General features: G+C 42.1%; 1 protein-coding gene across 1 annotated transcript; it reads right to left on the reverse strand.

Moving 5' to 3' along the window:
• Positions 1-2567: 2567 nt before the first annotated feature.
• tmc1 (transmembrane channel-like 1) lies at positions 2568-16933 on the reverse strand. The gene is made up of 18 exons (XM_049004877.1): positions 16451-16933; positions 16209-16376; positions 15759-15849; positions 15329-15410; positions 14988-15094; positions 13821-13919; positions 13491-13633; positions 10350-10494; positions 9884-10078; positions 9620-9799; positions 9141-9290; positions 8698-8826; positions 8496-8563; positions 7992-8231; positions 7461-7586; positions 7162-7240; positions 6584-6764; positions 2568-3246 (listed from the first exon to the last, which is right to left on the reverse strand). The coding sequence occupies exons 1-18, from the start codon at positions 16615-16617 to the stop codon at positions 3023-3025; spliced, it is 2574 nt and encodes an 857-aa protein (XP_048860834.1). The 5' UTR covers positions 16618-16933; the 3' UTR covers positions 2568-3022.
• Positions 16934-23429: the final 6496 nt, after the last annotated feature.

Here is a 23429-nt window from a genome sequence, read left to right on the forward strand (position 1 = left end):
AGTTCACTGTTGAAAAGTAACATTTCCTGAGACACTATTTTCCTATCAATACCATCACAGATAACAGGCATTGGCTGATAGAAATACGGCTAAAAGTATAATTATAAAGTAGTAACACTAAAGAAAAGTCAAAGTTCAGTGCATAAAAAAATATATATATTAAGGGCAATGAGGAACATCACACATGACAATAGGGACTACAAAAATATCTACTAAAATTGCACTCATTAAATGATTGATGTTTCATTTGAAAACTACTCAGCCCATTAAATCAATTTCCAATGAATTACATTACCAGCAAAAAAAAAAAAAAACATTTAATACTCTAATACAACATGAACACATTTGTTCTTCAAATACCGATTTGATGTAATTTACGGTTACTTTTCTCTCAGTTGTGTAAAGCTGAGAAACACATGTTTAATGGTAGAGCAATCTGTAAGAGCTGAGCTGATGAATAATGCATAGAAACAGGAAGCCAGGGTACACTGCGATTATTCTTATGCTGCACTTCCTGGAATTATATGAACGTTCACAATGGGTTCTTCAGAAATTCAACTCCATTGTAACATTTCAAGTCTATCAAGTTTTCCCACAAATTGTGCTTCTTAAGATTACAGAAAGCCAGGTAATTCTGTTTGTGATAAACACCTGTAAGCCACACAAAAATGCATAAATGACCTGGTACCGTAAAAACCACTGTGTTGGTAAACATTACAGGGACAAATCTGCTGAAGCATTTGGACTCTTTCTAATGAGTTTTGAGTTTTTTTGGAACAATTTTCATAAAAATACTGGAGTTGGAAGCTTAACAGCTCGATATACAGTATGTTAAGTAACAAAACCTCTAACATGTACTGAACTACCTGTAGTTTTTGGTCACTGACTGCAGCCTTGGGATGGCAAGAACTGGTGCAGGCAGCTATAAGATGGAGGGATGATGGAAAACAGAAAATACTTTTTAATATGATAGATTTACAGCACAGGTGTAGACGCTATCTGGGGTGGGGCTTCAGCAAGGTTATTTTATTTCTCATCCTCCTAAAAAATCAGGAGCCCCAAATTTATACAGGTTGAAAGAAGCTACCCTACTGGGGGCTGAGCCTACACACAGTAGCATATAAACAGCTATTGAATAAGAATGTCTCAGTAAAATGCTACATTGTATCATTAATAAAGTGTCATTCATTGGAAGCTCAGCCTAGCTGCACTTGTGCCTAGTTGACTTCTTGACAGCATGTTGCAATGCGTTACAGTATTTGTCTCACTTATGCATCACTTTGGACAAAATTGTCTGCTGAATACACAAATGTCAAATGTAAAGTTTAACCTTAATTCCTACACTAATTGTAACATGCTCATTTGCATACCTTTTAATAAATAAATCAAATGCATCGCTATTGGTTGGTTATTTGTCCCTGAATAAGACATTTATCGTCTTAAGTTTTCAGAATTTTCAATGATTAATGACTGCAGCACATGAACTTTTCATGAGCATTTAAATATTGATGTAACTTATTTGCCAACATTAACAATTAAAGCTCATAGTGTCACCTAGCTATATTTGTCCTTTAAATTAACTGGGTAAATACTGCAAGATAATTTTTTAAAGTTAAGTCTCTGTAAGATCACCCATGACGGACAGTCAGTGAAACTGACAACATTAGTTTGACACTTAGTTCACTAATTTTACTCAAAGATGGTCAGTTACTACTATGAACCAGTGCAGGACTTGTACAGTTAACTGTAAGCATATCGGCGAAATGTTTCACTGCTTCTGACCCGCGGTACAGCTGACAAACTTGAACAATGTCGAACCAGTGCTGAGAACAGACAATGCTGCCAAGATATTAGATCCCACAACAAAGAGCTTAGATTCAGGAGTGCACAGCGATAATATGATACCGTCACTGGGAGTTCTGGTCGCGAGAAGGATTTGATTTAGTCAAAACAAATTAATCTGATCTCACTGTAGTTGGATCACAAAAGATTAAATTGCATTTTGATAAGGCACCCCAGATAACTTATTTAAATCACTCTTATGTCAATAACACTACTTTGTCAAATTAGAACACATAATCTACTTGTATATGAATGTTTAATCTATTAACTTATTAAATTTGGCAGAGAAAAAGAGCTTTACAAAAAAGAGTTTTACAAATATCAGCTCGAGTTTTTGGCGTCATACAGAGGTCTTGAGGACAAGGAAACATTTTTATTTAAAAGGAAAATTATAGATAAGCAACAGAGCCAGTTTCTGAGATGTTCTTTTCCATGAATCATGGGTCTACGGAACGTCCACTGATCCGTCTTCCAGCCACTTATACAGTACAGGGTCACAGAGTGGAACTGTAAAGTCTTAAACAGCATATAAGCAAATAAAAATATATAACTAAAGCAGATATTGTCACAATATCTTTAACAGAGTTGGGTAATTGAGGTCCGGAGAGTAAAAGTCCAGACCGGGATTTTGTTTCAATCAACCAGTTGAATATGCTGTGACTGTGACGCTTTATGCTCAACTGGTTGGTTGAAACAAAATCTTGGTCTGGACTTTCACTCTCTGAACCTCAATTACCCAACTCTGATCTTTAACATCTATCAAGTAAAGGACAATAGAAGTCAATGCCCCATCCTAATAATAGCACCTCCTCTTAAAGTCCTCACAGCTTGGCTGGGTCATTCTACCTATTTGTAGTACAATCATTTAATAACAACCAGATGCTTCTAATTTACTTCTTAAAGGCAGCTCGTATCTTCAACAGATGGTTTAAAATTCTTTGTAAAGCCTCAATATTGCCTTAATTTTGTGTAGAAGAAAACCTTCATAGAAGGCAATTAATTTACTAATTTAAACAAGCATGTGTTACCTCTAAAAGGTCAAATATAATGCCCAAAATGAATGCCTGAATTATACATCCTAACCTTTAAAATTTAACGTGAAGGAATAGAAGCCTGGGAACAACAGGCACCTAGCATGCGCTGGGCAGCATGTCCGTCTCCATCAGTGACTGAGTCTTTCTTAGTGAAAGTTAAGGCTCCTCTGGGACCCTGGTCCTGGCGGTCGTGGGTTGCCTGGTAAATACCCGCCCATTTCTGTGCCCCGAGGTGTCAGGGGCCTGGTCACCAATCCACCAGGGGGTGCGAGTCTGGACTGTCGGATATCTCTGCCATGTAGCGAGTAGAACTGGCTATTGGGATGCTGGTAGGTCCTTCTGCTTTCCCTCTTGCCTTCCCTGCTTTCCCCTGTAATATGGTGAGAAGCAGCAGGAGATTGTCCTCAAGTCCTTATGCAAAGCTGAAAAGGAGCCATGTTTCCACAAATACCTCAAATATATATCGCTGCAGCTGGGAGCCAACTGTGGGGGGGGGGGGGGGGGGGGGAGGGGTTTATGGTTAGGCTTAGGGATGAGGTTAGGGTATCAGATGATAACAGTTATAAGCCCCTCGCACATCGCCTCTCCTGCTCGACACTGCCGCTCTCACTCGATCGTTCGGTTCCTGGCTGCAGGGATATGCCTTTACAACATCCACCTGCATCATCCAGATGATGTTGAAAAGCACATTAGCGTAGAGGCGTATAACCACAGATGCACATAACTGGTACGCTAGTACAGATTCACCTTATAAAGCAATGCGTTGCAATTTTTTGTTGTAGCAGCACAAATGTATTTATGTGCATTGTGCAGTTACGACAAGCACATAAAATATGCATTTGCTTTGCTGCAACAAGAAATTGCTGCACATTGCTGCACATTGCTACACTGTGTGCAGAATTACTAGGCAAGTGTGTATTTTATTTGTATCTTATCTTCCGACCGATATTTTTAGTACAGATGAATCCGTAATTAGGAATGAACTGTCTAAAAGGCAGTACATGGTCAGTATTTTGTCTGAGTACTTTCTGTTTGGAGAAAAACGGTACATTTTTTATTACTATTAAAATGAGCCAGAAAAGGACCTTGCAGAGAGCAATAAAAAACAAAATTCTAAAGTGTCAGTCAGAGGGATGCAAAACAAAATTCCTAAACCTTTAAAATATGATTACTGTACAATCGAGTGTTTTATGGCCAACAGACAAAGAGGACGGTAGAAGCATGTAGCGAGAAGAAGATGTAAAGTAACTGCCATAGCTATGTGTCAAATTAAAGGGGAGACTTATAGAAACTCTTTAGAATCAAATGCCACCATTTAAAAAAAACTGCAATCTGAGTAGAATCTCTGGAAGCACTGAGTGCAGTGTGTTACATGACATCGCTAAGGTCACAAAGGCTGAAATATGACCTCCACTCAATAAGGCATGCAAGCTAAAACATCAAGACACACCGCACAGACACACCTCAAGAGTGATTTTATAAAGGCTTTGTGATGATGAGATGAGTGTGACTCTTGATGGAGCAGACGGATGGGCCCCATGAATGGTCACCTTCTTCAAGCACCAACAGGGTGGTGGAGGAGTGATGGTGTGGGCTGCAGTTATCAGTGATGAACTTGTTGGATCTTTCAGACTCCCAGAGAGCATGAAAATTTGCCACAAGATCTAATGCCAATTTCTAGATGATACATTCTTCAAACACTGGTACAGGAAGAAGTCAGCAGCTTTCAAAAAGGATACGATATTCATGCAGGACAGTGCCCCATCCCATGATATTCATGCAGGACAGTGCCCCCTCCTATGATATTCACGCAGGACAGTGCCCCTTCCCATGATATCCATGCAGGACAGTGCCCCTTCCCATGGTATTCATGCAGAACAGTGCCCTATCCCATGATATTCATGCAGGACAGTGCCCCATCCCATGATATTCATGCAGGACAGTGCCCCCTCCTATGATATTCACGCAGGACAGTGCCCCTTCCCATGATATCCATGCAGGACAGTGCCCCTTCCCATGGTATTCATGCAGAACAGTGCCTCATCCCATGATATTCATGCAGGACAGTGCCCCATCCCATGACATTCATGCAGGACAGTGCCCCTTCCATGGTATTCATGCAGGACAGTGCCCCATCCCATGATATTCATGCAGGACAGTGCCTCATCCCATGATATTCATGCAGGACAGTGCCCCATCCCATGACATTCATGCAGGACAGTGCCCCATCCCATGACATTCATGCAGGACAGTGCCCCATCCCATGATATTTATGCAGGACAGTGCCCCATCCCATGATATTCACGCAGGACAGTGCCCCTTCCCATGATATCCATGCAGGACAGTGCCTCATCCCATGATATTCATGCAGGACAGTGCCTCATCCCATGATATTCATGCAGGACAGTGCCCCTTCCCATGATATCCATGCAGGACAGTGCCCCATCCCATGATATTCATGCAGGACAGTGCCCCTTCCCATGATATCCATGCAGGACAGTGCCCCATCCCATGATATTCATGCAGGACAGTGCCTCATCCCATGATATTCATGCAGGACAGTGCCCCATCCCATGACATTCATGCAGGACAGTGCCCCATCCCATGACATTCATGCAGGACAGTGCCCCATCCCATGATATTTATGCAGGACAGTGCCCCATCCCATGATATTCACGCAGGACAGTGCCCCTTCCCATGATATCCATGCAGGACAGTGCCCCTTCCCATGGTATTCATGCAGAACAGTGCCCTATCCCATGATATTCATGCAGGACAGTGCCCCTTCCCATGATATTCATGCAGGAAAGTACCCCTTCCCATGATATTCATGCAGGACAGTGCCCCTTCCCATGATATTCATGCAGGAAAGTGCCCCTTCCCATGACATTCATGCAGGACAGTGCCCCTTCCATGGTATTCATGCAGAACAGTGCCTCATCCCATGATATTCATGCAGGACAGTGCCCCTTCCCATGATATTCATGCAGGAAAGTGCCCCTTCCCATGATATTCATGCAGGACAGTGCCCCATCCCATGATATTCATGCAGGAAAGTGCCCCTTCCCATGATATTCATGCAGGACAGTGCCCCATCCCATGACATTCATGCAGGACAGTGCCCCTTCCCATGATGTTCAAGCAGGACAGTATGAGATTTACCAAGATGGTAACCAGTGCACTTCTCAGAGCAGCGTCTGTGAGGTGATCCTAGCTGACGTAGCTAATATAGGATGGGATCAAAGCAAAAACTTGACTGGTTCAATGGCGAACAGGCTCATGATGGTCATTGAGAAGAAAGGTGGCCATACAGGACACTAAACTTGGTGAAGTTTGTTATTCCTTATATACACTGAATAAGAGAATTTTATTATTATGTCTGTTAATGGTAAAGTGAGAAAAGTCCACATCCAGTTTCTGATTGCCACTGCATACCATCACTGCATACTGAAAATCAAGTGCTTTTCTTTTATTTTTGTTTGTGAAAGTCTAATGTAACATTTTCCCTCTAAATACATTTACTTGGAGCAAAAGAAAACTTCAGAATTTATTTTTATAAGTCTGCCCCACTACTGCAAAGAATTATGTCCGGAAATAGTACTTGCCTAATAATTCTGCACACACTGTATGGCGAATGCGTACTTGCTTACCAGTTACATGCGTCTCTGTATATAACCCAGGAAAGAGAGGATTTAGAGAGGCCTTACCCCGGCTGAGCTGTTGTGACTGGGCATCTCTGTCCTGCCCAGAAGTGGCGATGCCTCTGTCCTGGCCAGACTCAGCGCAGTCATTCTCCTGCCTGCAGGTGGCAACATTTTTCGCCTCCTCTAGCTCGGCTGCTGCCTTCAGAGCTGCTTTCTTGTTCTTCTTCTTATTCTCCTCATTTTGCTTATTCAAAACAGAGGAATGTATTCATACACTGCCTCATGAAACAGTGTTATGAGAAGCACATAGAGCACATGCATCCAGCTGCACACTCAATGCCCTTGCTGTAATTATAGCGTGAAATTTGGGTGGTATTACCAAGGATCCCCCTGAGGAAAGACCTATGAGTAAGAATGACCTGATATAGTGTTTCTTGTGATCTAACAGTAATCCCACGAAAAGAAAACGTTCCATGCCAACCGTGCAATAATGCTTTTGTACTGCCATCTACTGAAATACAGTGGTGCATACTATATTATTGAAAGTTTATTTTGAAAGTTTCCATGCATTTCACGCTATGTTATTCGCGTATAAACACTTTTATAATCATTTTGAAATTCAGTGCAGCGATCAGACTTACAGTTTGCAGTTTCTTCTTTAAGTCTAGGTTGGCAGCCTTATACGTTTTGGACGTAGACTGCAAATAATAGATGGCTAAACTGGAACAATTTAAAAACAGGAAAAAGCTTTTTTTTCCCTTAGCTTTTCCATTAGCCTACATAATAAACAAATTATGGACAAATAAAGGACAAATAAAAAATTTGTTTACTACAAATACCATAAGGATGTTACTACCTGATGGTATCTCATGCGGTCTTTTTACAGTTCAGACTTCCCCGTATGTATGAAACACAATCCCTCTGTGACCTGCTTACTTACACCATGACCAGTATGAATGGGAGGACGAGCCCTGGATTGGAGGCATAGCTGAACGCCTTTCCGAACCAGGCAGGGAAATCGGTCTCCAGGGTTTCCTGAATCACATCGAACATGCGGTTCTTACCACTGAAACGGAAGGCCGGTAGATGTTATCACATTTCATGCAGGGGTTTCACCTTTTGTGCACTATTATGAGCTGACTGTTTATGAAGCAATTTCTTAAATGATAATAACATAATAATATTCATAATTAACCTTTAGATAATGTTTATGAAGGCTAGCAGGGGTATCGCTAAAGAACCCAGACCGATTCAATTATGCTCCAAATTGTTGTCACTCAGGGGCCCTTGGAAATTGCTGTACCCCCCTTTGCTGTACCACTGAAAGCTAGCATTTAATTAAAGAGTGTAAGCAGTGGTAGACACATATTCCAAGATGATGGAGACTGCACTTGAATGATATGGGACAATTAGTAGATATGTGCTATGGCCAGTAAGGTGATGAATCAGTGTTGTTATAGATGGATTTGACCTGAAAGGCCCACAATCAAAGGAAGGAGGGATGGTGACGATGGTGTATATGGCCGGCAGGGTGGACAGGAAGAGGATGACCAGAAGCATGGCCATGTAGAAGTTGTTGGAGCCAGAGGCCTTGAAGACTCGTTCCTGGGGGACGTTGCAGCACATGACGGCCCAGCACTGCAGGTACATGGAGACGTGGAGACGCAGCACGTTGAGCGCCGGCAGGCAGGGGGCATAGAACGCACCCATCCTTCCACACAGACACAAAAACAGAAGACAACAGAGTCAGCCATGTGCCTATAGCAACCAACCAAGGGGGATGGCGTCATAGTGGCATACTGAAGGGTGTCACACTTGTGGTTTGCACTGTGATACGAGTATTTATCAGATTAACATATTAGGGTGCTTTACACAGCTAACGAAAACGGCAGCTTACGTTATAGAAAATGTTTCGCACATCTATAAAACGATTCCCAGCTAAAGAGTAATTTTAATAATAAATGCAAATATTTACCATATCATTCCCTGATTGAATATCAAGCCCAGGACATTTCCACTCACATCAAATTCAGAGTATGATGGCTTTCAAATAGTGAAAACAATAAGGATGAATAAATTAGAGCATTCTGCAAATCTGCATTGCCACCTGATCACAGACATTAGCATGCCGTATACTTGAAATCACCAAGGTGATTGAACTATACTGCCACACTCACAAAGCCATACTCCAGGTCCCAGCACCAGCAGTAGTTAAAGAATCTAACAAACAGGGCGCGCAGGAAATCACCAATCAGCAGAGTGATATACGTGGTCATGGTGTCCGACACTATGAGTCGAACAAATTCCTATGTGCACAGGAAACACAAAACAATAATTACCGCCTGGTCATTGTAATAAGAAACAAATTCCTGCATTGGCACTAAGACCAATTTGTGCATCTCCTTCGGCAGCAGGTCGAGGAGCAACACACCAAGAAAACTCATTACAGTTCTTTACTTAATTAGTGATGGCAATGTGATATATTATTATGATGTTCATAGGCTTTCTTTAAAGGTATTGTATCTTGAAAGCCGTCTTGGGTAGTTGGTATTGGCAGGACATTACCGCGTGGCACAATGAAACCAAGTTGAACAGAGCCCACAGATGGGCATCGCGGTACCTGGCCCACCATGGTCTCCCAGCAGGGTCCTCTGGGCACATCAGCTGGATGCACAGGTAGAGGAGCTGAAGCATTACCAACAGAAGTACCATTGTACAGACCGGCCTCCCATGCGGTCATATTCATCTTCACTGCATCTTCCTCTGATCGCTATAAAAGGGTCCCCAGGAGGAATTTACAGAGGTTACATAAGCATGCATAGAAATATGCATATACTGTACAATATAAGGCAGGGCCTTGAAGCCCCATATATATAGTGTGTACATATATATATATATATGTGTGTGTATATGTATATATAGATATTTATTTATTTAAAATTTACCTTTTGTAATTTTTAATTACACAGTATTGTCTGCTTATATAGTTGCATTTTGCTGCATAACCCACGTAGTACACGTGACAAATAAAACTCTTGCTTTGACTTGAGTTGACTTGATATTTAATTAAAAGGTTTGTTAAAGATTCCCGTGCTTTACTTTGCGGTTGATCTCATCCATGAGTGCAATGATGAAGGTGTAGAGGTTCCCCAGGAAAAGGGCAAAGATCCGACCCAGTTGCCACTGGAGGGCAATGCGGGGGTGGTAGTTCTCCAAGGAGCTAATCACGTCAAACATCATTGGGCAGAACATACCAAGTAGCGACATCACCATGTTGACCTGAGCGATAACAGGGACACATTTCACACAGGCACTGTTTTTGTGACAATTCTCTGGAGAAAATACAAGAGGCAACTCACTTACTTCATTTCTTTCCCACCAGCTGTGGTTCTCCAGACCATCCAGAGCAAACTTCTGGGACCTTCTGACCACAAAGTAGATGAGATAGCCACTTCCTGCCAGACAGCAGAGCACGAGGAAGTTTGCCAGAACACGGAGGAAACGGGTCAGATGAATGTTGTCATCCTTCTGACTCTCCTGCTCCTCAACAATAGACTCCTGTGGAGGGAGAACTTTAAGGAAAAATTGTATTTGCAAGTGGTCTGTTACAATTCACTTTCTGTCAAACAAGCACATATTTGGAAGAGACACCAAAAGATCGATATACTGTAAAAGAGCAGTTTATAAGTAAATTAATCATTCCACATTCTGAACACTGACTCTACTTAACTCAAAAGAAGACATCTTATTGTAACATAAAACTGAAGTTAATGTTACTTGACTTGAAAATATTTAATTGTTACTTGACCTTATGTGGTAGTTACTTGACCTTAAAGTTTGTGGTGATAGATGCAAACTTGTTGTCAGCTGTTTCTGGGTTGCCAATGAGGTAATCCCAACTGGTGAACATCTTCCAACTGAAGTTGAAGCTGGTGTCATCTCCTCCACCATCTCGGTTGGCATTTCGCGCCATCCTGTGCAAGAAAAAAAAAATCAGTTTCAAGGAATGTGCCAGAAGCGCACACTGCATTCGCACAGTCAAGAAATTGAGTTTAATTAAATGTTAAGAAATCCAAAAATATATATTCATATTAATTCAATGCATTTTTTTACTTAAGTACTAAGGTCAACATTATAGCATTTTGTCTCAGTCGTAAATTGCTTATATAGAACTGAATAGTTATTTTAATAAATCAAATGTAAATGATGATGGAGAGTTAATGGATTTAAATGCTTGTGTGAGATTTTGAATGCTTAACACTTCCATACAGAGACCACAAAAAATGAAAATAAACACTTTTAAAACTACTTTAATGGACTGATAATTCACCGTGAAGGATGCCACCTCACGGACACTCGCCCCATGAAGGACTCCACCTTACGGACACTCGCACGGTGAAGAACGCCACCTTACGGACACTCGCACGGTGAAGAACGCCACCTTACGGACACTCGCACCATGAAGGACGCCACCTTACGGACACTCGCACCATGAAGGACTCCACCTTACGGACACTCGCACGGTGAAGAACGCCACCTTACGGACACTCGCACGGTGAAGAACGCCACCTTACGGACGCTCGCACGGTGAAGAACGCCACCTTACGGACACTCGCACCATGAAGGACGCCACCTTATGGACACTCGCACCATGAAGGACTCCACCTTACGGACACTCGCACGGTGAAGAACGCCACCTTACGGACACTCGCACGGTGAAGAACGCCACCTCACGGACACTCGCCCCATGAAGGACGCCACCTTACGGACACTCGCACCATGAAGGACTCCACCTTACGGACACTCGCACGGTGAAGAACGCCACCTTACGGACACTCGCACGGTGAAGAACGCCACCTTACGGACACTCGCCCCATGAAGGACGGCACCTTACGGACACTCGCACCATGAAGGACTCCACCTTACGGACACTCGCACGGTGAAGAACGCCACCTTACGGACACTCGCCCCATGAAGGACGCCACCTTACGGACACTCTCACCATGAAGGACGCCACCTTACGGACACTCGCACCATGAAGGACGCCACCTTACGGACACTCGCACGGTGAAGAACGCCGCCTTACGGACACTCGCACGGTGAAGAACGCCACCTTACGGACACTCGCACCATGAAGGACTCCACCTTACGGACACTCGCACGGTGAAGAACGCCACCTTACGGACACTCGCACCATGAAGGACTCCACCTTACGGACACTCGCACCATGAAGGACTCCACCTTACGGACACTCGCACGGTGAAGAACGCCACCTTACGGACACTCGCACCATGAAGGACTCCACCTTACGGACGCTCACACCATGAAGGACTCCACCTTACGGACACTCGCACCATGAAGAACGCCACCTTACGGACACTCGCACGGTGAAGGACGCCACCTTACGGACACTCGCACGGTGAAGAACGCCACCTTACGGACACTCGCACGGTGAAGGACTCCACCTTACGGACACTCGCACCATGAAGGACTCCACCTTACGGACACTCGCACCATGAAGGACTCCACCTTACGGACACTCGCACCATGAAGGACTCCACCTTACGGACACTCGCACGGTGAAGAACGCCACCTTACGGACACTCGCACCATGAAGGACTCCACCTTACGGACACTCGCACCATGAAGGACTCCACCTTACGGACACTCGCACGGTGAAGAATGCCACCTTACGGACACTCGCACGGTGAAGAACGCCACCTTACGGACACTCGCACCATGAAGGACTCCACCTTACGGACACTCGCACCATGAAGGACTCCACCTTACGGACACTCGCACCATGAAGAACGCCACCTTATGGACACTCGCACGGTGAAGAACGCCACCCTACGGACACTCGCACCATGAAGGACTCCACCTTACGGAAACTCGCACGGTGAAGAACGCCACCTTACGGACACTCGCACCATGAAGGACGCCACCTTACGGACACTCGCACCATGAAGGACGCCACCTTACGGACACTCGCACCATGAAGGACGCCACCTTACGGACACTCGCACCATGAAGGACGCCACCTTACGGACACTCGCACCATGAAGGACACCACCTTACGGACACTCGCACCATGAAGGACGCCACCTTACGGACACTCGCACCATGAAGGACGCCACCTTACGGACACTCGCACGGTGAAGAACGCCACCTTACGGACACTCGCACCATGAAGGACTCCACCTTACGGACACTCGCACCATGAAGGATTCCACCTTACGGACACTCGCTCAGTGAAGGACTCCATCTTACGGACACTCGCACCGTGAAGGACTCCACCTTACGGACACTCGCACCGTGAAGGACTCCACCTTACGGACACTCGCACCGTGAAGGACTCCACCTTACGGACACTCGCACCATGAAGGACTCCACCTTACGGACACTCGCACGGTGAAGAACGCCACCTTACGGACACTCGCACCATGAAGGACGCCACCTTACGGACACTCGCACCATGAAGGACGCCACCTTACGGACACTCGCACCATGAAGGACGCCACCTTACGGACACTCGCACCATGAAGGACACCACCTTACGGACACTCGCACCATGAAGGACGCCACCTTACGGACACTCGCTCAGTGAAGGACTCCACCTTACGGACACTCGCACGGTGAAGAACGCCACCTTACGGACACTCGCACCATGAAGGACTCCACCTTACGGATACTTGCACCATGAAGGACTCCACCTTACGGACACTCGCACCGTGAAGGACTCCACCTTACGGACACTCGCACCGTGAAGGACTCCACCTTACGGACACTCGCACCGTGAAGGACTCCACCTTACGGACACTCGCACGGTGAAGAACGCCACCTTATGGACACTCGCACCGTGAAGAATTCCACTTTACGGACACTTGCACCATGAAGGATTCCACCTTACGGACACTCGCTCAGTGAAGGACTCCATCTTACGGACACTCGCACCGTGAAGGACACTCACGTTCTTATGACCACCATATAACTGTATGCCACTGTCCCCACTCCCACCAAAAAATAGGAAAGGGGCATCCTGAACTTCAGCCAGCCAATGGCACGCTGGTTATTGTAGTATCCATAGAAGAGCACCGAGTATTGGGCGTAGCCCTGAGGGGCAAAAAGATAGACAGCACTCTCTGTTAGCATCGGTATGTGTGCATGTTCAGGAAAACAAAGGTCAATACAAATTATACAAGCTCAAGACATATTGCTACTTGGAACAGAGCAGAGACTATAAAGAAAGTTGACTAAACATTATAGTTCTTGCATATTCCCCCATGTGAGAAGAGCTCACCCCGAAATCCCAAAGGACGGCGAAGTCCATGGCGCCGCCCTCCTCGCCTCTTGGGACGGTCTTTCTGGGCATGCTGCCGTACGGCTTCCCCATCAGAGCCTTGGGCAGTTCCACAGCTTCCACTCAGTTTACTCAAACCTCAATCACTTCATCTTTTTTCAACATTTAATGCCAACAAAAATATACACAATATACAATACCTCCACACTAGAAGATATTTATTATTCAGTATTTAGACATTTTTTATCCCTGGGAAGTAGCTAAACATTCTGGGCCCCCTGGCAAAATATCACCCCCCCCCCATTCCTTACATTATATAATTATATAATTTTACGTATTCAAGGGCACCTGTAGAGTGCCGGACCCCCTGATTGAGTCATGGTATCCGTGCCCCTTGGGATCCCCTGGTTTTACCTGCTTTGCATCTACATTTAATGCTGAGATTAAACCTTTGAGTTAGAACTTTATGGGCATTTTTGTTAAGTTTATTTTAATACATTTGCTAAAAGGAAACATGTAAGTCAAATGGTGGAAGGACTCAATCATCAAAACAAAAACGATGCCATGGAGAACCTATTGCAAATTTCTTACTTGTAAAAGTCATTACTTTATTCAATATTTCACAAATGATAAAATTAGAAACTACCTGTAGTGAAACATTAATTTCAAGCAGCGATAAACCAAAATCCAAATTATAGATTTAAAAGAGCTGAGCTGAGTTAAAAAGTTCATTGACAAGCAGCCTCATTGAGTGCCTTTTTAATTAGTAACACCTGTGAAATAGCATAAAATACCAAACATTTGAGTTTAGTATCCCTTTGTGAGCCAGTGACGACAATTGACACCAAAATGATGAGTCGGTCAAATTTGTCACACTTAAAAAGAAAATGTGTGGAAGACATGGGCATGTATGTCAAACATTGCTTGTTAATGGACTTTTCTTATGAAACCAATAAATTTGCAAGATTTTTGCAGGATTAAGCAAGCATCCCAGGATTTTCTGTGAACACTGTATTTGGTTGCCAGGATATGATTTAAATTAATGTGACGGGCCCTAATAACAATACTGGAAAATATGTATGTCACTGTATCTGCTAACATACTTCCTGCCTTACCTCAGGCATCATTACCAGTACCTTACCCCGGGCATCATTACCAGGGCCTTACCTCTGGCATCATTACCAGGCCAAATGTCAGACCAAATAAAATCAAGTTGATCCCATACATCCATCGTAAAAATATGAAATAGGAGGCAACTGATGATCCAAAGTGGCCTAAAAAATACATTATGACACACAGTAGGTCAACAAAAACATAAATGGTCGATTAATACAAAAAATGTTATTCCTTATTTTAATAAAGACTATATTTGATGACAAATATTTCAGACACAAGATACAAAAACACATCCCACTACTGTTTATATTAATGTATAACATCGTTAATTAAATTTTGTGTAAATATACTTTATGAAAAAGAACTACATGTATGATTATTCAAAATCTTACTTTCAATATCTTTTATTTTCATTTCCCAGGGGATACAAGCAGTTTTGAAGTTCTCAAGATCCCGCTGAAACTTCATCCATTTCTGAAAATGCAATTGTGAGTGTATGACCAGGAGAGGGCACTGTTGCATAATTAAAGCATTCCAACTGCCGAGGTACTCAACATGACTATGTATAATGAGAATCAATTTTTGTTTCTCAGTAGAGATCAGCAATATATGATTATTATTTGCTCATAACTCGATACACATACAGCACAATGTCACTGATGATAAATGTCTGTATCAGTATCTCTCTTTAAATCGTTTTCAAATCATCAACAGCGATTCAATTTCACAGAAGGAAAAACTTTTAAAATGAATCTTGTTCCTCAGTGGAAATGCTTTCTCGTGATCTTTGAGCTTAATGTAAGAGCAGGGTGTGGATCTCACCTTCTTTATGATGACTTTATAAGCATAGACTCTCTTTCCTTTCCCTTTGCCAAGGGCCCCTTCATACTTCTCCAGAAATTCCTGTGACTCCCTACAACCACACAAACACTGACAACCTCATTGTGAAACATCATTTATTCTCGCAACTCAATAAAACACAAATCATCGAAGTTTACTTGACTCATTTCACTGGACGCAATAAAAATATCACAAAGAAGAAAAGGCAATTTACATTTTCTGGAATTCCTGAAGTTTCTGAAAAGTACTAAGTGATGTATTTACGAATATAACTGTTCACTGGTTTGTCCAAAACATTTTTATTGTTTTAATCAGTGTCTTATACATTGTCTTTGATTCATACAACCATATAATAAGTTATAATGTGGTACAGGAAACCACAGCAAATAAAATTTGATGCAAACATACTGTACATAAGCGGTAGATGCTGACCTCAGGGTTACGAGTTTCTTCCTCATGGGCCAGGGTTTCCCTTTGAGGGTGATGATCAGCTTTCTTCTTTCATCCACTGCTTCCTTGAGCTGCTCCAGCTCCTCCTGTGTGAATCCCTCCTTCTTCTCTTGCAGCTCCCCTCCCTCAGAGAAACTCTCAGACTCTGAGCTACACATACGGTGAGTCACGTCAGGAGTTCGACCCAATCTCCACCTTAAACGATGCCGTAGACACAACCTCACCTTTCTTCCACCAGCTCCTGTTTTCCCTTCTTCTTTTTGGCCTTTTCTTTCCTTTTAGAATGTCCCCATTTACCTTCTTCAGATTCTCCATCACTTCCTTCCTTCACATTTTTGATCTTGGTCTTCCTCTTGGATTTTTCTCCTTCCTCATTCTTGGCATCTCGCATCCTGGTTTTTTTATTATCTTTGTTCTTCCTACGTTTGGGTGCATCTTCGTCACACTCGTCCTTCACCTCGTATTTCTCCTTTAACCCTTTCCTCTTTCCTTTTAGGTTCCCTCTCCTACCTTTGTCCCTGTGGGACTTCTCCTCTGTCACTTCACTCCCCCTTTTGCCTTCAGAAGTTCCTGACCCGGTAGCTCTGTGACATGATCCCGTCTCCCGCTTCTCATTGGAACCTGCATAATCTACAGCAAAGTCGTATAAAAAAGGATTATGTCAGAAACATGGATGACTCATGGTTTTACAGCTGCATGAGGCTGAACTGGAGGGAATTCAAAAGTCATAAGGGATGAGAAACTACAAGTTTCTGTCTTTATGTAAATGCGAAATAGATTTATTACAGAATGTAATTTCTGGATGGAACGAAAAATTTAATAGGTCTGTTAGTTTTTGATAAGTTATGAAAAGAAAAAACAAGAATGTATTTGTCCATCTGCAATGCACTTAATACATGCTGCCTAAAATGAATGAATTGCAGGCTTTTACTCAAAATCTTGCCTTGCTGTTAGATGTTAAATCACTGTGGTATGTTGTGAGGAATTCCAAGCAACTGGAATGACATGCTGATGACGATACTTTTTACAGTTTTAATACAATGAACACATTAAAACTTGGAATAACCCTGTTTATATAGTTTGTTCATCATTGTAATGCACATAAATGGACACCAAATAAAGCTTACATTCCCAAACAGCAAAATAACCCCTTCTGTAGTATTAAACTATATATTTAAATGCCATAGTTTTAAATTTAATTTAAAGTACGTATTCATTTAATCTGCATTGTGGATATGGTATATTACAAATACCGTACAAAACAGAAGAACCATCAATTAATTTTCAGATCAAACTTGAATGCATACATGACACATGTGAGGCTCATTCTTTTCCCTCAGATACAGAAAGTTCAATAAAAGTACACAGTGACTTTTTGGGGCGGTGGGGGGGGGGGGGGGGGTGTGCTGACTGGGGTGGGGGGAGGTGTCCTCCACAGTAAATTTTTAAATTTTGGTTATTGAAAAGGGGCACTGAAGACATCAGACTGAAGGGGTACTCTCAATCATTCAGGCAAAAAGGGGGACCCCCCCCCAACACACACACACACACACACACACATAGGGAATTCCATATTTTTTAAATGTGTTTGAGCCTGTATATTAGAGAGTGTAACAATATTACAAATTTTTCACCTTGATAGAGCACTGAAGATAAGAAAGATGAGAAACAAGTGAGACTGTTATTTAAGCTATTAGTTACATACAGGTATGCACTTTAATGAAATAACAAGGCACTAATTTAAATTAAGCACAAACCGTACTGTACCTTGCTTATCATAATCGTCAGCCTCCACTTCAATACTGACTGAAACAGAAACAACAATTGCAGTTGTTAAAACAAAAAAAAACTGCTTTCAGCAGAATGTGTGTGAAATTAAACATTTATTTTTATTCTGTAATTTTATAATTTAATTTATAACTGTAATTTCCATCTTTTTGTTATTATTGTGTGGCAACATACTTTTCCAGGGCAGCACGAACTATTCTACACAACTTTATACTGTATAAAATTTAAACAGTTAAATTACCCAAAAGAATCCAGTCTTACGTTTTATGCTTTAGGTGGTGTTAATGAAAAGTAAAACAGAGCGATGAAACGGGCGAAAACAGGAAAACAAATACATTTGATCTACGGTTACGTAGGTATATTAGTAATGTCTTAGAAATGCATTTCTTATACCAAAGCAACAACTGATGGGATATCTGGTGAACAGAGTAGTATATACTGAATAATTATGTTTTTAAAAATTATGTTTCCAGGCAATTCAAACACTTCGATCCCGAACAAACATTTTAGGGGGTTTAACTGCAAATGGAGCTCATCATGTGATTAGTAACCTTTTAAAATCATGTTAACTTAACCATACAAACTTTGAATTGTTTCACTATGGTTCTTACCCCTGCAGTAATTAAAACGTCTCTTACCATCCAATACAGATAATCTCACATTTTCCACTAGTATAAGTAAGTATAAGTATTTCCACAATGTCTGGATAAAGAGGCAGAAACTCAACGAGTTAATAGGGGTGCCTGTTAAATAAATAATTGGTTTTTGCAGACCCAGTGCCACGTCTTTTGTGTTACCCAATCTGCTTTGATACATGCACCATTACATGGAGAGTGATGTTTTACAAAGACCACAAAAGAGCCCTTAATGAAGTACCTGTTATCAATAGTAATTGCTGGGGGGCACACATGGGTCAGGGGCTATCGACCCCAAGGCGACTCACGCAGCTCTTTTTAACAATACTTAGTAACAGATAGCGCTACCTCAAAGAACACACCTCAAGCATGCACCTTTCTGTTATCAAACCCTTCGACAAGCTGGAGGGACACGATTACACAATTGATAATTTATCACCGTTTATGCAAGAGAGAATTCATCATCACCTGAAGCCTGTATATTTCGCAATCTTCTCGTGTTCGTTTCTCCGCCATTTAAGAAATAATAGCATAAAGTTATTTCCGTTAATTGTATGCCGAAAGTCAATTGTTTCTTTTAAATGTAAGTGCGATGTGGTCAAGTAGGAATAAGTGTCAATTGAGAGGATTCGCGCCGCGCATGCAAACGAAGCACCAACAATACGCCGACGCACTGTGCAAACGGCAAAAATGATTTGATGCTGAACCCACAAAAAGCTTGTAAACAACGACAATCATTTCACTGTCAGAACTAATTGCACGTCACCACTGATTGCTGTACTTAAGTGCCTGTTCATTGTTTTACCATATACGGTAATACTTTTACTAAAGCCCAAATATGTCAAGTGACCGCTAGATATCACTCCCTCGCAAAATCTATGCTGTCAAACAATATTAACTTCCACAAACTAGCCCACTTTGCAAACGAATCACATGGAAAATAAAATTTTGTATGTTACAGTTTCAAATGTATAAAAATAATACTAAAACAAACATCATAATGAAAAAAACAGCACAATAATGCACAAAATGCAGGCCTACGTGAGAGTCCATTGCGCGTTAATTAATGTAGCGTTTATTACATTCATAGCACAATCAATTTCGTGAACATTACACATGTACCTCAACTTTTTAAATAGAGAAAGAAATATATGTGTTTATATATAATACCTTACCATCACTTTCAGCAGCAATTAGTTTCCTACGTGGCATCTGAAGACCCACAGCTGACCCTGGCTGAACACAGGGTGTCGTACTTTGGGGAGAGTTTGGGATGGACAAAAAGAAGCGCCTTACTCAGCTCTGTTCACTTTCACCTACCCAAAAAAATGGACAAAGCAAAGTGAAATAAGACACTCAGTTTCACTACCTTTCAATTATTCATGGCTTTGCTTCATTTTTCTTTATTTGTTTGGGGCGATGACTGGGGGGGGGGGGGGGGGTTACTACAGAAGTCTGACCAAAGATTATGTGATGTTTAGAGTCAATGTTAGAAGAAGAAGCGATTAAAGACACTGAAGCACAAAACAATTGGGTAATAATTTGTGTTTATGAATAATTAAATAATGATGCAGATAACTGTAGGCAGATGCAATACAAACATGCATAATACAAGCCTTGTAGAAGTGCATTTTTTCGCAGGGACAACAAAACGTGGCAGAACATAGCTTGGAAATTAAGAGCATCTTCCATACTATACAGCAGTGAGGAGCTGAGGTTATACCTTTGAGCAGAGTGTGCACAGAGGAGCTGAGGTTATACCTTTGAGAACTGTGTGCACAGAGGAGCTGAGGTTGTACCTTTGAGAACTGTGTTCACAGAGGAGCTGAGGTTGTACCTTTGAGAACTGTGTGCACAGAGGAGCTGAGGTTGTACCTTTGAGAACTGTGTTCACAGAGGAGCTGAGGTTGTACCTTTGAGAACTGTGTGCACAGAGGAGCTGAGGTTGTACCTTTGAGAACTGTGTGCACAGAGGAGCTGAGGTTGTACCTTTGAGAACTGTGTGCACAGAGGATCTGAGGTTGTACCTTGAGAACTGTGTGCACAGAGGAGCTGAGGTTGTACCTTTGAGAACTGTGTGCACAGAGGAGCTGAGGTTATACCTTTGAGAACTGTGTGCACAGAGGAGCTGAGGTTGTACCTTTGAGAACTGTGTTCACAGAGGAGCTGAGGTTGTACCTTTGAGAACTGTGTGCACAGAGGAGCTGAGGTTGTACCTTTGAGAACTGTGTGCACAGAGGAGCTGAGGTTGTACCTTTGAGAACTGTGTGCACAGAGGATCTGAGGTTGTACCTTTGAGAACTGTGTGCACAGAGGAGCTGAGGTTGTACCTTTGAGAACTGTGTGCACAGAGGATCTGAGGTTGTACCTTTGAGAACTGTGTGCACAGAGGAGCTGAGGTTGTACCTTTGAGAACTGTGTGCACAGAGGAGCTGAGGTTATACCTTTGAGAACTGTGTGCACAGAGGAGCTGAGGTTGTACCTTTGAGAACTGTGTGCACAGAGGAGCTGAGGTTGTACCTTTGAGCACTGTGTGCACAGACATTATGTGTTTCACCACCATTCACTTGCATCTCTTTCTCATGAGCCTCAAACCCCAGGAATAACCCATAAGCCCAAGAATCACAACTGGAAGCACATTTTCAGAGACAAAGGCCTATTACATCGAACCAGTTGTTCAAAAGGTTAAAGTGTGATGGCACATGGACCTTGCTAATCTCTGTGATTAAACACAGGAACAGCACAGGACAGCACAGGATAAACACATGTTCTGAGATTTCACCCATTTCCATGGTCTCATAGGAAGCTTGTTATTTTTCCTTTTATGATTGTAACAATGCTAAGATGGGAACCTTTTTACATTTAAGGACACCCTACTAAGCATTTTGTAAAGGACCATTTATTTGTGCAATGAAATTATTAACAAGATTTGCTATTGAACTATAATATGTTTAATTCATATTTTTATGAAGCACTGTCTCACATACAGTACTGTGCAAAAGTCTTAGGCAGTCCAAAGAAGTGTTTGAAGCTGTTTATCCATCCATCCATCCATTTTTCAAACCGCTTATCCTACTGGGTCGCGGGGGGTCCGGAGCCTATCCCAGAAGCAATAGGCAAGAGGCAGGGAACAAACCAGGATGGGGGGCCAGCCCATCGCAGTAAAGCTGTTTATCTCGGTAGCAAGTGCACTTTGGCTTAGAACAAAAAAACACAATTTAACATTAGAACATGTGCAAATTAAGAGTAACACAATAAAAACTAGTAATAATTTCTTCTGTTTTCTAAAAGGTTACTGATATCTAGTTGGATGGCTAGATGAACACCGCTTCAGTTCCCAAACTTCTCATCAGGGGCACCTCAGCCGTTCCACGATTTTGTTAAATTTCACCAACAGCTCAATTAAATAATTAAATATATTGGTTTAAAAAGTCAATGACAAATTGACTAGCTGTATGAGGTCTGCTAGTGGCCAAGTCAAAAAACCCATGGCTGCACTGGACGGTCGCTGCAAATACTAGGATGATTTTAGCAGAGGTTCTGAAATGGCTGAGCTGACACACTTTGAAAGGTATAATATCATAGTTTTACACCAACACCAGGATAATCTACACATCATTTTCTTTGCCTGCCTAAGACTTTTGCACAGTACTGTATATTGAGACAGTTTTATGTTACTCAGTTTTTGCTTCCATTAACATGGGTATATACATATTTATTTATTTATCAATCAGTATAACCTACATTACATTCATACTTTAATTTTTTCGGCATATTGTACCATTTTTGACTATCGTATTGTAGACATCTCATTTTTTATCTTCTCTTGTTTAATATTACTGCTATTGCTTAAGGAATACTTATTTCTACTTATTTCTGTTACACTGTCCACTGTGCTGCTTTTAAAATGCAAATTTCCCACCTGTGGGACTAATAAAAGCTATCTTATCTTATCTTAAGGGTAGAGCGGAAGAGGGGGTCTCACAGTGGGGGGGGTGGGGGGTGGTTCTCTGTATAATATTGCGAATATTGCATAATTGTTTGTAATCAAAAGGGACACTTGGTAGAATTTGCTGGCCCGGGGGGTTCAATTTGGTCAATTTTACACCCCTCTGCTACTTCTTAAGAAATCCATAAAACAAAAACAATGGTCTACTCCTGCAGTGATGTAGTGGCTGTCCACATGAGGGCACTCTAATCACTGCAATGCTAAACTGGTGTTAGGATTTCAACCTGCTCTCCGGAAGCTCTTCTCAATACGTCTTTTCCAATCCATTCAGAACGGTCGCCATACAGAATTGATGATTCTGCAATTTCCAATCGATCGCAGCTCACATGTGAGTCCGATAAACCACATACCAGGTCCCTCTGCGAAATTTAGCACCTACTACAGGAACGAAAATAGTGACCAATGCATAAACGCGAAACTCTTTGCAATTACTTTCCAACTCGGGTAACAATTTCTTTAATTTAAAATGAAGGTTGAAAATACCTTTCAAGTAACTTAAAGTAACTTCTTAAGGTATTTATCAAAAGCAGGGTAGAAATCCTAGGTTTTTTAAAATTTCAGTTACTTAAGAAAATATTTTTTTATTTTATTATTATAATTTTTTTTTTAATCTCTTCATAGGTCCCATTATCACTGGCAGAACAATAGGCAGTGCAGCCAGTGCAACTGCACTGGCGCTCACAGAAAGGGGGGGGGGGGCACGGAGGGGCGATATATATATATATAAGCTTATAGAAGTTCAAACTGTATACTTTAAGGATATTTCAAAAA

Source organism: Brienomyrus brachyistius, chromosome 2 (assembly GCF_023856365.1).
Source record: "Brienomyrus brachyistius isolate T26 chromosome 2, BBRACH_0.4, whole genome shotgun sequence".
Lineage (NCBI taxonomy): Eukaryota > Metazoa > Chordata > Actinopteri > Osteoglossiformes > Mormyridae > Brienomyrus > Brienomyrus brachyistius.

Bases quoted from the DNA above. Each gene is read 5' to 3' on its own strand.
- tmc1 (XM_049004877.1), bottom strand. From the start codon at position 16,617: ATGCGAGATGCCAAGAATGAGGAAGGAGAAAAATCCAAGAGGAAGACC. The intron at 7,587-7,991 runs GTCAAATCCATC...CTTCCGTTTCAG, and splicing joins TTTGATTGTGGGCCTTTCAG to TGGTAAGAACCGCATGTTCG. The intron at 6,765-7,161 runs GTAAGTCTGATC...GTTTTGAATAAG, and splicing joins TAAAGAAGAAACTGCAAACT to CAAAATGAGGAGAATAAGAA.